At 35.4% G+C, this 18,065-nt stretch overlaps 1 protein-coding gene across 1 annotated transcript; it reads left to right on the top strand.

Moving 5' to 3' along the window:
- The first annotated feature begins 10,847 nt into the window (after window positions 1–10,847).
- On the top strand, window positions 10,848–12,186 carry LOC110697957 (cold and drought-regulated protein CORA-like). Its single transcript, XM_021875354.1, has 2 exons — window positions 10,848–11,050; window positions 11,616–12,186. Exons 1-2 carry the CDS (start codon window positions 10,951–10,953, stop codon window positions 12,002–12,004), a joined length of 489 nt encoding a protein of 162 aa, XP_021731046.1. The 5' UTR covers window positions 10,848–10,950; the 3' UTR covers window positions 12,005–12,186.
- Window positions 12,187–18,065: the final 5,879 nt, after the last annotated feature.

The raw sequence follows: 18,065 nt of genomic DNA, 5'->3' as shown, positions 1-18,065 counted from the left end.
CACCATACATCTTGTAAGCATTCCTCGGAGTCCGTACTTTACCCGAACTTCCACACTTAAACCAAGGCGTGAAAGGTAGAATTGTTTGAGTGTTTGGCCTCAAATCCACTTTACTTTGATTTAATTTAATTTCCATTATTATTTATTATTTTCCTTGAAGTTACTAACGCGTTTATTGTGTTATAGTTGCAAGCAAACGTAATCAAAGTAAGGAATCATGTTCCTTATATATTTCTAACAATTTTTATTATGTTTTTTATGTACTAATCGCTATTATTATTGTTGAATTGCTTCTAATGTCAATGTTATTTTATTGATCACCATATTGCATGTTTAAAGGGAATATGTAATTGAATATAACGCTTAATAAGATAATTTGGACGACCGGTTTAGGTTCCTTTTTAATCTTGTCGTTTAATTGAAATGATCACAATATTTTAGAATTATATGTTGTATTAACATTCAACCAATTTAGCTTAATAATACTTTGGAGCAAATTGAATCTTTGTTTGCGTGCCTTTGAGATCGCAGGAATACTTTTCACAATAAGAATCGAGTAGAGGCCAATACGGGCGAATGTGACTCCATGACTCACTTCGTACCATCAACCCCGATCCTACTTTCGTGGTTTCAAACCATATGGAGTTAGTAATCTCATGGATTATGAATGGGGTGTAACCTTCACGGGTCAATCATTGTTACCTTTCGTTGTCCCTTAATCGTTGTTGCTTTAAATGATCCGTGAATGGTTTACAAGTTCCTTATAAACTTGTTGGCAGCTTCCTACTTTTCTTTGTCCCCAATCGTTGTCCCTAATCGTATGTCAATTCCCACTTCCTATGAGTGCCAAGCATATTCACAACATGCTTAACGTAGGCGCGCTTCGAATGACGTCTATAATTTGGCGACTCCGCTGGGGAGGATTCTTGGTAATTTATCGATTTGAGTGTTCGGTATTTAATTGAGATGAGTGGATAAGACTTGAAATATTCTTAAATCGTATTCCTGTGATTAATTTGGCATGTTTTTCATATGCATTTACGTTTTAACGTCGTATTTAGGTTTACCTCGTAGGAAAAATCGAATAACCTGATCGCGAACGAAAAAACAGAGACTCTGGTCAGATTTTCTGACTTCCGCGCCACGGCACAATATAATTGTCGTGTCACGTCACAGTTTACTGTCACGCAGAAAATTGTACTGTGACACGACAATCCCTGCTGTGTTGTGGCAGTCTTGAAATATTTCCAGTGGTTCTGTTATTTTCTCATTATTAGCTTCCTTCGTTTTTTCTAAAAAACCATATGTGTTCTACATACGTTTAGCCCCGGGGGATTTAAGCTCTATCAACCCGAAAACGTTCATGACAATAAGGGTTCATCCGAGTTATTTATTAAATACACCCAAACCATGGAGTCGAGTTCGATTTAATCACGAACTTGCGGAGCCGCCCGTTCGCATACACCCTCAAGGGAGGCTGCCTTGCTAACACGTCCAAACTCTTAACCATGGTACGCGTTCGACACCCAAATAAGCTTGACCATAGTCGAACTTAGAACAAGACTCTAAGTTGCGAACTTCATTGCATCATGTGTGGCAATGTGCTTATATGTGCACATTTTTATTGATTTATTTATTTATTATTATTTTTTTTCCTTATCTAACCCTTCTTATTTATTAGAGTCAGGTCATAGTTCTTTTTTTATTTTTTATTTTTATTTTTATTTTGAGTCAACCCGGATTTTTATTCCCGTATCCTGCACAAGCGTCAACTTGTTTTGGTCATAGCCGGAGTTCTAAAAAGAGTTACGTATTGTGAAACCCATGGATCTGTAGCCTTGAGTTTTATCTTCATTTGGCATTGATTTCGTCCCAATCAGAGTCACAGGTCAAAAGTTATAACTGAAATACTACAGCCTATCTAGTTTAGGTGTCTTTTTAGCATCCAACCTCCTTTTTTTATATATATTTTTTTTTGTTTGTTGTATCTTTTCATAGACTCAATTAAGAACTAAATTAAGACCTTTGTTATTAAATTAATTAATCAAAAAAAGTTTATACTCGACACGAAGACTTAGGAAGGGAAGCCGAACCATCGCGAAACGATAGAACTATCGCTCACGTTGATTTTATCGCATCGCGATATAAATTCTTAGGGAGGGTTGATCGAGAATCACACATGAATATCATAAGAATTAAGTAGAGGCCAATTTAGGGAGGGTTCAATCTCTTTTAGATTGGATTCGTACTATCATCCCCGAATATCCAGTCATGGTTCCGAACCACTATGGAGTTAGCGATCTCCGTGATCATGAATGGGGTGTAACCTTCACACCCGTGAACGATTTACAAGTTGCTTAAACTTGTTGGCGACTCTTTTATCTCTAGCTTCTTTTCCTTTGGAAGCCACCATGCTTAAATGCATGATCACAGTGGGGCTCAAAGCTGATGTATGAAATATTCTTTACACTTTGCAACCCATTATACCCCTTTTACATTTCAAACACATATTCCACTTGTTCATTAACGACTTTGAGCCTCGTCTAAATGTTTGGCCTCATTTCTTCAACCCACATTCACCTAACCTTGGGATGGGAAGATGTGTAATTTGTGTAATTTTCAAAAGCAAGTAACAAAAAAAAAATCAATAATAAAACAATGTCTAAGGGCAATTGTTCCAATGTCTTTTATATGAACACGTCTCGAATTGCGTCTCTTATCGTGTGCTTGGTACCGTGCCTGGAAAACATGAATGCTAAGTGAGTGATGGACCGCATAATTCGATATTGCTCACATTGATTAAATATAATTCGAAGCAAATTAAAAAAAATATTGTGAAAATTAAAACTTGCAAATTTAAATTTCAAACACACAATTACACATCTTGGGGGCTTCTCTTGGATCTTGAGCCTTTTACCCTTTTCTTCTTCAAACCATTAGCTTAATCACATTACAACCCTCAAAAGACCTCTTTGAGGTGTACACATACTTGTGCGAAGTTCGGCTAGAGCTACGTTCGGTCTGATTCTTAACGGATACGTAGGCAACCTCAAATCGAGGTGCGGCCACATTCACATTCACATCCGTGCATGATCAAGTTAAAGAATATCCAATGCTTATCCTTATCCATCTAGAGCTAGACTTGGGGGCTTGAACCCACATCACGTAGCTTACCTAGCCTAAAAAGTCATCATCTTTGACTCTTCTCACGTATATTCCCATCGCTATAGCCTTTGCAGCTAGCCTTAGTATCACTTTCACACACTTCATTCACACATACATAACCATATCCTTCTTCCCTTAGGAACCCCTTATCATGAAATCTTATTCCCACACCACGCATGCTTCACGATAGCATCCAGTAAAGTCATCATCATTCGATAGCATTATCACAAATGTTCTTAGCTTCCTGACCTAGGTAGATTTATCAAGATTCATGCAAGATGTGCTTAGTTCCCTAACCTAGCAACATTCATTATTGCATATATAACATATTGTGCTTAGCTCCTTGAACTAAGCAATACTGAGCAATCACCACTGTATACTTGCTTAGCTTCCTAACCTAAGCAACGTTCATCAATATTGTTTTTCATACACTATATATGTGCTTAGCTTCCTGACCTAAGTGCATTCATTGATTGTGTCACATGATGCAATTGTCCTCAGCCTCCTGGCCTAAGAACATTCTTTTTTCATACATTATTTTCAAAGACGAGCAATTCAATTTGATAAGAAGAAAATCCTTGCAATTCATCTCGCTTTGGTCATCGAGGAAGTTCAAAACTTCTTCCTTTTTTCAAGTCTTTTCTTTTGGCGAAGTTCAAAAACTTTTTCAAAACTTTCTTAGCGAGGAAGTACAAAACTTCTTCTATTTTTCATCTTTTTTTCTTTTGGGGAAGTTCAAAAACTTTTTCAAAATTTTTATCGAGGAAGTTTGAAAACAAAACTTCATTTTTCACGTCTTTCTTTTTCGGGAGAAAGTCGGTACCCTCCACAATGACGGAAATTTTTTGCTTTTGCATTTTTACTTGCTTGTGTCTGCACACACACTCAAACTATACACACACAATCCCAAGTCATACACATATCATGTCATGTCAAGTCGGGCTTGGTCAAGTTAGTTGGTCAAGTCAATCACAGTCTATACGAGTCCTTTGGCAAATTCTATTTTGCAAGTCTCAGGTACAATCAAACAAATGATCATTCAACTACAACCCATTTTCGGGGAAAATCGAACCATTATCATTTATCAAACACCTAGCGATCATCTCCCGAGGGGAGGATGATTCGCACTGCAAGTTTCTCAAGGCGCAGAGACTTGTAATTTCTCATTATCAAACAAGCTTTTCCCGAGGCGTGGAGAATTGTCGGTCGTTGCACACTTCTCAAGGCGTAGAAGTCGGTGATTGTGTCCCAAGGCGTGGACGATGCATGTTGCAAGGCGTAGAGACTTGTAATTTTATTATTAGACAAGCTTTTCCCGAGGCGTGGAAAACTTTTAGTCGTTGCACACTTCTCAAGGTGTAGAAGTCGGCGATTGTGTCCCAAGGGATGGACGATAATTTTTATTATCAAACAAGCTTTTCCCGAGGCATGGAGAATTATCGTTCGTTGCACACTTCTCGAGGCGTAGTAGTCGGCGATTTCGTCCCAAGGTGTGGACACTTAGTGTTATTCCCGGAGTATGGAATTTCACTTGTGAGTTACTCAAGGCGTAGGAACTCATGATAGAGTTCCCGAGGAGAGGAAACTATCAAACATCAATCTACCCGAGGCGTGCAAAAATATCATCTAACAAAATTCCCGAGGCGAGAAAATTATCTCATATCAATCTTCCCGAGGCGTGGAAAAACATCATCTAACAGAATTCCCGAGGCAAGGAAAAACTATCTCATATCAATCTTCCCGAGGCGTGAAAAAACATCATCTAACAGAATTCCCAAGGCATGGAAAAATATCATCTAACAGAATTCTCGAGGAGTAGAAAAATATCATCTAACAAAATTCCTGAGGCGTGGAAAAATATCATCTAACAAAATTTCCGAGGCATGGAAAATCATTATCCGGTGGACTTCTCGAGGCATAGAAGACTACCAAAACGTGTTTGTTTCCATGCACTGGTGTCAAATACGCATTCTATCTCTTCACTCTTTTATCTGTGGAACTAACACTTTCTGCAGGTATCGACGTACACAGAGTGATTTAGGATCGCAGAACGTCTTAAATCATTCTCCGTCCCAATCGATTACTTTGACTATCGTTTTCGAAACTTACGTTTCTACAAACTCAGTCAAAGTGGGGGCTTCTATAGACACCTAAAAATGTCTTCCCAAAACCAAACCCGATGATAAACAACCTTTCACCACAATTATTGGTCGAGTCAAGTATTTAATTTTGGGAGTGCTTAAAACCCACATTCAGTCAAACATAACCTGCAAATCAGTCAACAAATCAGTCCAAATGTTTATTCAAACTCAGTCCAATCCACATTTTAGCCAAAACCCTTTTTAATTCATTTTGTGTTATTTATTAATTAAGCCAGATTAATAAATAAAAAACCCTAAGTCTGATATAAGTCCGTAACTCTAAAACAGTGCCTAATTTATCACGTGCTTAATGCAGACTTAAAGATAAAAATAAACCTAGACAGTTTTCTAGAAAACTAAAATGCCGCGACACGATAATTTATCCCACGCCACGGCAACATTTGCCGCGTCATGGCATATTCTGCGGCGTCACGGCAATTCTGCCATGACATGACAATTTTTAGGTTTAATTCTTTCGCAGCGCTTCAACTCTAGGGTTCCGTGCTTCACCCCTCATATTTTCTCTATAAATACGAGGCTGATTTCTCGTTTCGGGGCACCAAACAATTCTCTCTTTCCTTCTTATAAACCGAATCATTCTCTCTTCTCTCTCTAATGCTCTAGCCCAAATACTAGCCTACCCTATTCTCTCACCATACATCCTTTAAGCATTCCCTAGAGTCCGTACTTTACCCGAAGTTCCACACTTAAACTAAGGCGTGAAAGGTAGAATTGTTTGAGGGTTTAGCCTCAAATCAACTTTACTTTGATTTAATTTAATTTCCATTATTGTTTATTATTTTACTTAAAGTTACTAATACGTTTATTGTTTTATAGTTGCAAGCAAACGCAATCAAAGTAAGGAATCATGTTCCTTTTGTTCCTTTTATATTTCTAACGATTTTTATTATGTTTTTCATGTACTAATAGTTAACATTATTGTTCAATTGCTTCCATTGTTAATGTTATTTTAATGATCACCATATTGCATGTTTAAAGGGAATATGTAATTAAATATGATGCTTAATAAGATAATTTGGACGACCGGTTTAGGTTCCTTTTTAATCTTGTTGTTTAATTGAAGTGATCACAATATTTTAGAATTATATGTTGCATTAACCTTCAACCAATTTAGCTTAATAATATTTTGGAGCAAATTAAATCTTTGTTTGCATGCCGTTGAGATCGCAGGAATACTTTTTACAATAAGAATCGAGTAGAGGCTAATACGGGCAAATGTGACTCCATGACTCACTTCGTACCATCATCCCTGATCCTCCTTTCGTGGTTCTTAACCATATAGAGTTAGTAATCTCATGGATTATGAATGGGGTATAACCTTCACAGGTCAATTGTTGTTGCCTTTTGTTGTCCCTTAATCGTGGTTGCCTTAAATGATCCGTAAACAATTTACAAGTTCCTTAAAAACTTGTTGGCGGCTCCCTACTTTTCTTTGTCCCTAATCGTATGTCAATTCCCATTTCTTATGAGTGCCAAGAATATTCACAACATGCTTAACGTAGGCACGTTTCGAATGATGCCCACACCTTTGGTCTCGACTGGAAATGAAATGACGATATAAAATTTCCTTTTTGATGCTAGATCGAAGTGAAGAATGCTATCGGGATGGACTACTAATTAAATCTTAGACATATAAAGCAACAAGATAAGCCTGAAACAAAGTAAAACAAATCTTAATGTACTAAGCCTGGTTAGAAATTAGGCTTAATCTATACCAAGGCGTGGGTTAAAACCTACTTTTTGATGAAAATTCTAGAGCCGCCATTGAAGATTCCGCGCATAACTCACTTAGCATGTCAGCGTAACTTTCAATGTTGTGCTTGCTAAAGATTCAGGATTTCTTAAAGATACCGAATCAAATCTTACGATAATACCACGCGCAAGAAAGAAAGTCACACACCACAACATAGCACAACTTCCTACCTTACACGCACCCTCTGCTGCTTCGGTACATCCGAAACCTTAATCTTAACCATTCCCTATAAATAGAGGATGATTTACGAGCTTTGAACACACTGAAAATCAGAGAAAACAACTACAAACTTTATAATTTTAGGCGTTAATTAAACCCTCTTGTCCTAAAACACTCACCACTTTACTAATTCATTCATTAGAAGATATTTTGCAACTCAGTATGGTAAAAGAACAAAACACATGCATTTCGCGTCATTTTCAAAGTTCAAAAATTTCATCTATGATTGAAATGCATAATTATAGTTACCATACTTCAATTTACATCACAATTAATATATAATTAAGTATAATTGTATAAGCAACAAGAAATATCATTTTAAGTAAGAAATTCAAGCTAAAAAGTTCAAAAACGATACACACTAACACATGCTCATACAGGATTCAATACTTCACTATTTTTCACGAAATTTGTTGCAAAACGATCCTTAAACATGATATATATAACAACAATTTCGAGAATTATAAGCCAAATATAAAAATTCCAAATTCAAAATTTAGGGTTCTCTGATTCGATTTTCTGCAAATTTTTACCAAATTACACTAAGATAACAAGAAAAACATACATTGGATTTTAGCATTATTAAATAAAATGGGGACGAGATCCACTTTCCTTGGCTTCAAACGTCAATGAAAATTGAGCTATAGATAGAGAGTACGTAAGGTCGAAAACGGCGGAAAAAAGGAGAAGAACAAACGAGCTGCAGATCGTGTTCTTTTATCTTCTTTTAGCTGATTTAAATGTTGCGCGTAATTCCATAAGTTGCGCCTGACATCTGCGCGCAACCCCATAAATTGCGCGCAGCAGAATAGTGCAACATACAGAGTTGCGTAAAGATACTAGTCATTAAATGGTTGTTATTTTGATTTTGATCCCTTTTTATTTTTTCCAACGGTTTTACTTGCTATTAGACGTACTAGCATGCGATTGGGCTTTAACTTTTTCTCCTTCACCCCTTAAAGTGTTTTATTATATGTTTTTCCCTATCTTCTTCCTATAAAAAGTATAAGATTACTTTTATGAATTTATAGTGTGTTACTAATTAGACCCTTTAAAATGTGTATATACATACATACCTTTTATATATGTATAGGTTTTTTTATGAATAGTGTTTGGACAATAATACCCTATAAAATATTTATCTACTTATTTTCCTTCATTAATAGTATTTTTTTAACTCTAAAGAATAGTGTGTGGACAATTTACTATCGAAAAAATATTTGTTTACATATTGTCTCTCATTAATAATGCCAATAACTAAATTTGTGATCTACGGCCAGACTAAGAGCTCCTCAGATACAACTAGATATGGCACACACATCGCACGTGTTAAATGCACTGGCCTTAGTTATGAGAGATTTTTACAATTCCTCTTGCTTTAACACTCCATCTTCCCCACTTATCTCCAATATTTTAATCCCTTCAAAATTATCCATCAATTATATTCATTTCCCTATTCAATTTACATAAGAGTAATTTTTTTTTTCTTTCCCTCACTCCTTACCTTTCATTAATTAATTGATAGATTTTCAATCACTCAACAATTACAACATTTTTCCTAAAACATTCATTGAGTTTATTTCAAAGGACAAATAAATGTTAACACTTTTTCTTTTTCAATTTTTTTTATATATAGTGTGTACATCACACGGGCCAAATAGCTAGTTTATTTACATATTAATAATGCGGTAATATTATTTTACGAAAGTTAGTGATGTTGTTGATTAGCTTAAATAAACCTTCATGCCACAAAAATACTTAAATTAAAAATAAAATCAACATCAGATAACCATTAAATATTTAGTACAATACAACCCAAGACAACTCGATCATGAGCTTAACTAGTTTTAGTACTCCCTCCGCCCACAATTATCTGTAACATTTGTCATAAATGGGTGCTCTCTATTATGTGCAACAAATTTTTTTCTTTCCTCTTTTAGTAAATTTTAAAGTGTAAAAAGACCACCTTACCCTTACTTTTATTTTTTAACTTTGTTTAACATCTTTTAATTACACTCAATTTTTCACCTTTTACCCACTCATAAAAGGGGGCCTCAATTTTCCACCTTTTTCTCACTCACTTTAACCCACCCAAAAACAAAAAAATAAGGGACCACTTTTTTCCCTCCTTTTTCCCACTTAATTAAACACATCCAAACTTAATTAAACTCCACTAAAAGTTTTGCCTAATAGTCTGCAAAAAGGACGTTTGATGCAGATAATCGTGGGCGAAGGGAGTATATCAACAAAGTACGTATCAAGTAGGTGAGTTGCAATATGTACGGAGTTAATTTGCTACCATACCTAGGGGTGTTCAGATCCGGGTAACTGCAAATCCGGGTACCCAGATCTTCGGGTAGTTGAAAAATCGGCCCGTGTCCTGTCCAGGATAATTCGGGTACCCGGTATTCGGGTACCCGAATTATTCGGGACGGGTTATGGATACCCGAAATCTATTTATTTATTTTTTTTTAAAAAAAAATTTACCTAAAATCTGCTGTAATTTTTACCTAGGGACATCTGCAGCAGGAAATGGGAGTAAGGTTAGCTGATCGAAAAAATATTGTTAATCAGTTGATAGAAAGCACATTAGCAACTCTAACAAGTTATATATCAGTTAATTTAAGGTAGCTTGACCTGGGTGCTTGCAAGGAGAATGACATAAGTTAGCACATTAGTATACAATAGCTTAACTTGGGTTCTCTAGGAACACAAAAAGATCATATATGCTAATTTGCTGTAAACATTTACAGAGACAATACAAAATATTATAAGAATCCACTATCCAAATATGAGGCGCAAGAGAGAGAGAAGAAGAAGAATTGTTCTCTGTTGGGCGTGAATTGGCTGCGATTTTTTGGTTGTTTGGGAGTAAGCTGTAGAATTTCGGCATGAATTGAAACAATGAAACCCTAGATCTAAGCAAGTAAGCTGTAGTCTACTAGTCTGTAAGCTGTACTGTCTTAGTTAAAAATTGGGCTGGGCTTATTAAAATCGGGTAGTTCACTAGTTCAAGTAGGTTTGATTTTTTTTTTTTTTTTTTACCGGGTATTCGGGTACCTGAAAGTAGCATAGTTTGTCTCATGTTCCGGCCAGCGACAATGCAATTTTTACGGGACGGATACCCGGCCCGAAAAAAACAGAAAAATTTAACAATTTTCCATCGGGTTTTTTGCGGATCAACGGATAATCGAGACGGTACAACCGGGTCGGGTTTTTATTGAACACCCCTAACCATACCTATCCACAAATTAGGTGAGATCGTTTTCAATCATAACCCTACACTAGTTGTAGCGTTTACTTGTCAAACAGTAAAATTAAAATCAAATGTGGCAATGCAACGTACACATAATATCCAGGTACTAAGTTTAAATTATAACACCTAGATTTACATAATTGTAAAATTGAATTGATTGCCATATTCAAATTTATCACCCTTATTCAATTTTTGTTTACCCTCTTTTAATATCCACCACTATTAATTATAATACTGCTAACCTACTTTGGGCCCCTCATTCTTTCGTATATTATTGCCTATATATATGTGTGCTACGTTTTAACTTTGTATACCAAACCTAAAGAAGAGTTAGTTAAATCTAAACAAATATTTCTACAAGTTGATTAGCTTGTTTCCTAGGGAAGTACTTGAAAATGGCCTATTCAAAGGCTTTGCTGCTTGCCCTTATTGCTGTGACTATAGTCATATGCTCAGCTCGTCAATTGGCTGAATCTTCAACCAATGAGGAATCACGTAATTGCCTTCTTATTCATAAGATTTTTTCACTTTTACCACAAAAAAAAAAATAAAAAAAAAAAAAAAATTTCAAGAAATTGTTTTTTACCACCAAAATTTCTCAAAATTTTATTTTACCACAAAATTGTTTTTCACCACCTACTATCAAGAAAGCCGTTAAATGAAAAAAATTTTAAGAATTTATATTTTATAAGTAAAAGTAAGTTTGTAACGAATTTAGTATCCAATTAGAACATCTAAAATATCATTACTCTTTTTTTGTTTTTTTTTTAAATAATCTTTTAATAGTTTTGTGCATAATTTTGAAATTAAAAGCACACATTGCATGTACTTAGATCTCGTTATTTAGAGTTTTGGGACATGCATGTCTAAAGTACATCATTTATGTACTTTTTATAAACAAAGTTTATGTCTTTCTAATTTTCTAATGAGCGGATTGGACGTCATAGTTGCGTATTAATTTTTATTTAGAGCTCTAGTGTTTTAGTTTTAAAGAAAATTATAGATTAGAAAAGAATATCAATGTATTAATAAAATAATACATATATTTCTTATTTTGCAGAATCTGTGGAGGAGTCTAAGTATGGACACTATGGTGGCGGCCACTATGGAGGACATGGTGGTGGCCACTATGGAGGAGGCGGGGGCCACTATGGAGGAGGCGGGGGCCACTATGGAGGAGGTGGTGGCCACTATGGAGGAGGTGGTGGACACGGCGGTCATTACCCACCCAAAGAAGAGGAGTCCGTGGAGGAGTCTAAGTATGGACACTACGGACATGGTGGTGGATATGGCCATGGTGGCGGTTATGGACATGGTGGTGGATATGGCCATGGTGGCGGTTATGGACATGGTGGCGGATATGGCCATGGAAGCTATGGACATGGTGGACATGGTGGTCACTATCCCCCAAAGGAGACAAAAACTTCCCAAGAACAAAAGGGTAACTAATGAGTAGTGGCTATAAAATGTGCTGAGTATCGATATTTATCATATGTGGATTATGTATTGATCAAAGAGTTGAGTACTTCTTGTATGTTGGTAATGTATTGGTTATCCTTTTTTGTACCGCTTGTAATTTACAAATTATGCAATGTTAAATTAATAAAATTGGATGTGGTATTTGAAGTTAATTACATGCATGTTACATTTCTTTTTTTTTTTGTTTGAATTTATTATGTTGATTTCTTTTTGTATTGACACGTCGATTGTTATTATCGTACCATTAAGAGTATCGTCGTTCTCCTGGAAGAATTCGTTGACTTCCTCAATGATATATTATCATATGTCCTAACCTTTCTTAGCTGTTGGACTTACAGACATATCATAAAATAATTTATGTATTTAATAAATAATATTGTTGGTGTTCCTGGTACCTTCACTAAGTTTTTGTCTTAAAATCATTCGATTTCCATTGGATGAACATAATCATTCCATATTTCGATTTAATTTTGAGCTTAATTTGATACCCCATAATTATCTAGGTTAGTAACATAATCTACTCAAAAGCTCTATTTATAAATGATCGATGAAGATTTATATATTAATGAAATATACCCAGTTTGGTAAATCTCTTAATATATCAATAAAGCTCTTAAATATTATTAAGAGTTGTACAAAGTTTTTTTTACAATATAATGTATACTAATATATTAAAAAGTGTTCCTACGAACGTCTATATGTCATGTAGCCCCTTTATTACGCCACATCACTTACTCAATTTTTCATTACGTCACATGATTCTCCCTTCTATTTGTTTCTCATTTCATGCCATGCACTTTAATATAAAAAGTTCTCCACAAAATTAGAATAATGCAACCTCTAATTCTAGAATTGTTTATATTTTACCATCAAGGTATGTGATATTTTATATTATCATTTGAATACAAAATGTTGTTATGTAGCGAATGACAATATGATTAGCAAATTTAGTTACAAGAAAATTGAGTCATAATAAAAATGTATATTAATGATCAACCCCATGTAATGACCCATAGCATCGCTCGGGCCTAAAAACTAGGGTGATAATTATATAATGTATGGAGATGATAAGGAACATTTTATTTAAAAAGAAATTGACGGGCCCTATTAAGCTCAAACCTGGTTCTACTGTCATTAAGCCCCAACAACCTATTTCCCCTGAGATTCCCTCTTTTCCTTTTGGTCCCATGGTTGTGCATGTCCCATCCTCCTCTTCTGTCCCTATGGATAACAGTATTTAATGCTGCTTGCCCATGAATCTATATAGGATGTTATGAGAGAGGTAACCCCTCTAAATTCTTCTGCTGCTGCTGATGCATCCCCTCTTCTGATAGAAGATGATAGTTCTCCCTCTCTCATGGACCAACTATTGGATCATGATTCTGCTGCTCCTGATGTATCAACTCCTCCTCTTTATGAGTATGGCACAAACTCCAATCAGCATACATGCCTCTCCTCTAATGATGAACAACGCTTTTTTGATGCTATGGGGGTTGATGTTTCTGCCTGCTTCTCTGACTCCTCTAGTAAGAGGAGGAGGACTGAAGATGCTGAAGACTCAGCTTCTTCGAGGCTCCCCAAAAAATGATCTGTTCTTCTGCTTAACTTTTTCTCGTATGCGACCTGCCTTTAATCTTTTGTTATCTGTCCATTCTCCTACTTAATATTTGTAATAGTCTTATCTTTTATTTTAGTGTACTTGTATGCACTAGTTCCGATGCTAGTTTTCCCATTGTTTATAGGCATCTTTTTCTTTAGCTCTTCCTTTGTATTATAGTTCTACTATCTGTACTCATGATGTATAACCTGATGCTACCTCTATATCAAATTATGATAATATATGTACATATTTCTAGCCTTTTCTTGTTATGGGTCCTTTATCTTTTTGCCTTTATTTCCATTCTAGTCTTTTTGTTGCTTTGGTTTGAGTTTCTTTACTCTCTGCCCTCTCTTTTTGCTGTATGCTTTCCCTTTTTTGGGATTCAGGATCATATGTGGTTTCCCACTTAGGACATTTGTGGATTTTACTTTATCCACTAACATACTTTATTTATTCTGGTCTTCTCCTTTCCCCTTATGATTCATGTCCTCTATTAGTCCTATGCTTTGTTAGCTTTCCCATCTTTCATTGTAGGACTTTCTACTGTTTTGTGGTTAAGTGCTATGATGAATTTTACTGGAATCTTTTTTATTGGGGTTACTTTGTCCATTTGAACCATTTATTACATATATGCATGCCCTCCTCAAGTAAGATTGACACTAGGGCTCCTTTTGTTTCTCCTCCTTTACATTGTTGCTCCTTGTCCCTCTCTCATTTACAGGTTGAAGTGACTTTGCTTTTGAATTTCTATGCTAATTTGGTTGCCTGTTTCAAAGCTCAAAGGGTGGTGCATTTTTGGCTCTTCTTCCTTTGGACTAAGTATCCCCTATATGATTTAACTCCAACTTGTCCTATGAATTCCCTTATGTACTGGTTTAGATGCTCCCTCATACTTTTCATGTATAAGGTTGAAGTGACTTCTCCTACTGCCGGGTCTTCTAGGCTTGTTGGTCTAATTCGTAGTACTTACGACCTGAGCGCACTTTGTCTAGTGTTTCTTACTTCTTGTTTCATTAGTTTCTTTTATTTTTCAGTAGTTTTCCTTTTTTGGGTTGTATTTTCATTTTCCTTTTTTCTGCTCATTTTGGGCAGTGCTTATTTTCTCTTTTGTTTATTTCTTTTCACTTTGTTATTTGTCTTTCTTATTTTGGACTTATGCTTTTGTTATTTGGTGTACTTTTGGTTTCATTTGTTATTTTTATTCTCTGTAGATCAATTATATACTTTCTTCTTGTTTTGCAAAAACTATTTTGGATGCCTTCTTTTTCTGACCTATTTTCTCACGTTTTCCCGCCCTTCACCATGTATTTGCTCTTGATTATGTTCTTATTGTTCCTATAGGAACTTATGACATTGCTTTCTATGAATCCTGTATATTTTGTTATTAAATTTTGTTTACAGTTGTATAGGTCCTTGTTCCTACATTCTTGTAGTATGTTCCTTGTTTTTACCTTCTCTAATACTCTTTTATGAAGATTATTAGTTGGAATGTTAGAGGGGCTAAGTGTTCACAGGCTATTAGTGAGATGATTTTCCTAAAGGAAAAAACAATCCCGATATTTTTATTGCAATTGAAACTATGAGCTCCCCTACGAATAGTCATCGTTTGAGTAAAACTTTAGGCTATGAATCTGTTCATGTCATCAATCCGGAAGGGCATTGTGGTGGAATGCGGGTTTGCTATAACTCTCCTAATATCACTGTCACTGTTATACAATTACAGCATAAGATTGCATTTTTACTTATTCATGATTTAGCACATGATATTGTTTTTATGTTATATTCTATATATGTGCTCAGACCTCTCACAAAGCGATGTTTTGGTTGGAGATCTTTGACCTTATTTCAAGTTCTCCCCTACCATGATGTATTATTGGGGATTTTAATGACTTATATTTACTTAATGATAAGCAAGGTGGAAAACCCCCGTCCCCTGCTAGATGTTTTAGACTCCAACGTTTTGCTCAGTTTACGCAGGCTATAGACATCTCTGCTATGGAAAACTCTTTCTCGTGGAAGCATCCTTTTCACTCCCACTTTATTTTATGAAAGATTAGATCGTTCCTTTGTTAGTTCTCAATGGTCTTCTTTATATCTGGATGCTACTCTCTTATATGAACACTTCTCTATTTCAGATCATTCCCCTATTGTTTTGCTTACTAACAATAATATGACGCCTAGACTTTCTTCATTTCAATTCCAGAATATCTGGACTTCAGATGTAGAAGCTCAGAATATTATCATTAAGAATTGGAAGACCCGTCATACTGGCTCTTGTTTCTTTTTCTTTTTACAAAAATTGAAGCGTGCTAAAACAGACATAAAGCATTGGCATCATTCTAAATATGGTAATGTGCAAGCTTAACTAAGTTTGAATCAACCAAAATTGATTTCTGTAGAATCTCAATTGCTACTTTTTCCAGATAATTCCCATATACGTTAACACCTCATTCGGCTAATTCATCAACGTGAAAAGCTTCTTTAGTTTGGTAAAAAATTTTGGGGTAAATATGAAGGAAATTTATGGTTAACTAAAGGTGACCGCAACTCTAGATTTTTTCATGAATCAGTTTTGCTCTAGTAAAAAAGAAATTTTTCGTCTTCAAAATGAAGATAATCAATGGGTTGATAATCCATCCAATATTACAGACCTCTTTTTTTACTGAATTCTCTAATAGATTTAAATCTGCTTATACGCATGATCGAACCATTTCTTTACCTTGAATTGACCCGGTCATCTCTCCAAATGATAATCTGCAACTCACAATGGTTTTTACAGATGATGAGATACATGCTGCTTTTTTTAACATGTCCCCTTATAAGGTTCCTCGTTCGGATGGTTATGGCCCAAAATTTTTTTCAATTTTATTGAAACATAATTGGTCAAGATATTTGTAAAGCTATAAAAGGTTTTTTTTTTTTACAATGGTATTCTTCTTCAAGAATTAAATCATACTATTATCACGTTAATTCTTAAAGTCCACTTGCCCTCGAAGGCCAGTCAATATAAACCCATTAGTCTATGTACTACTATTTATAAAGCAATCTCCAAAATTTTGGTTAACAGATTGAAACCTTATTTAAAGAAGGTTATAGGTCCTCACCAAAATGCTTTTGCCCCAGATCATGCTATTCAGGATAATATTTTGTTGGTCCATGAAATTCTAAACTTGTTCAATAAGTCCAAAAGTATGAAAGGTAGGCTAGCTCTGAAACTAGATAAGGAGAAGGCCTATGATCGCATTTAATGGGATTTTTTATGGGCTACTATTTCCACCTTTGGCTTTAATGCTACTTTGATTAATTGGATTAAAGCTTGTGTTACCACTGTGTCTTATTCTCCTGCTGTCAACAATGTCACTATTGCTCTCATAAAACCTTCTAGGGGGTTACGACAAAGAGATCCTCTTTCCCCGGCCCTCTTTGTTATTTGTAGGGAAGTACTGACAAAAAAATTATTACTTCTTAGTAAAATAAAATCCTTAGGCCTCGGGGTTAAAATTGCACTAATAGCCCCTGATATACCTTGCTTACTCTTTGCGGATGATAGTCTTCTTTTTTGTAAGGCCACTTCTACAGCTGTGTCTACTCTTCGGAATACTTTGGATGAGTTTTCCATGTTATCGAGTTAACTTATTAATTTTAATAAGTCATCTATGGTTTTTTCTAAATATGTATCTAATAATACTAAATCCTCTTTGGCGGGTTTCTTTAATATGACCCCTAAATCCTTCCTTGGTCGATATTTAAGGGTTTTCTTTACCTCTTCACGTTATACTAAAGATATTTTTCAGAATCTTATTGCTAAAGCTGATCAGAAAATGCATTCCTGGGCCTCAAATTTAGTTTCTAAAGCTGGCAAGGTGATTTTAATTCAAAGTCATCTTGAGGCTATCCCTTCCTATGCCATGACTACAACTCGTTTACCGTCTTTTGTTACCTCTTCTTTAGATAAAATTAATCATGATTTCTTTTGGAAGCAATCTCCGTCTAAGGCGGGTATGCCTATGGTTGCTTGGGATACTATTTATCAACCTAAAAGTCAAGTCGGTTTAGGCTTGCGTAAATCTAATGTCGTTAATTCTGCTTTCTTGGCTAAGTTAGGTTGGAAAGTTCTTACTGATCCTACTAACTTGTGGGTTAAATCAGTTACAAAAAAATATCTTAGACAATCCCATTTTTTGACTTACCGTTCTCAGTCTAAAGACTCTCGGATTTGGAAAAAATTACTACTAACATGGCCTCTCTTAATTAGAGGACACCGTTATAAGATTGGTAATGGTTCTTCTATCCTCTTCCGAGTAGACATTTGGTGCGCTAACACTAATATCATAGCATTATTGGATTTGGACCCGGATACTATTTTCAATATTGATATTACCATAGATATGTTTATCACTGATGACAATTCATGGAATGTTTCCCTCTTGC

This window comes from Chenopodium quinoa, unplaced genomic scaffold (assembly GCF_001683475.1).
Source record: "Chenopodium quinoa cultivar QQ74 unplaced genomic scaffold, ASM168347v1, whole genome shotgun sequence".
Classification (NCBI taxonomy): domain Eukaryota; kingdom Viridiplantae; phylum Streptophyta; class Magnoliopsida; order Caryophyllales; family Amaranthaceae; genus Chenopodium; species Chenopodium quinoa.
This window is presented reverse-complemented; position numbering and strand designations above follow the sequence as displayed.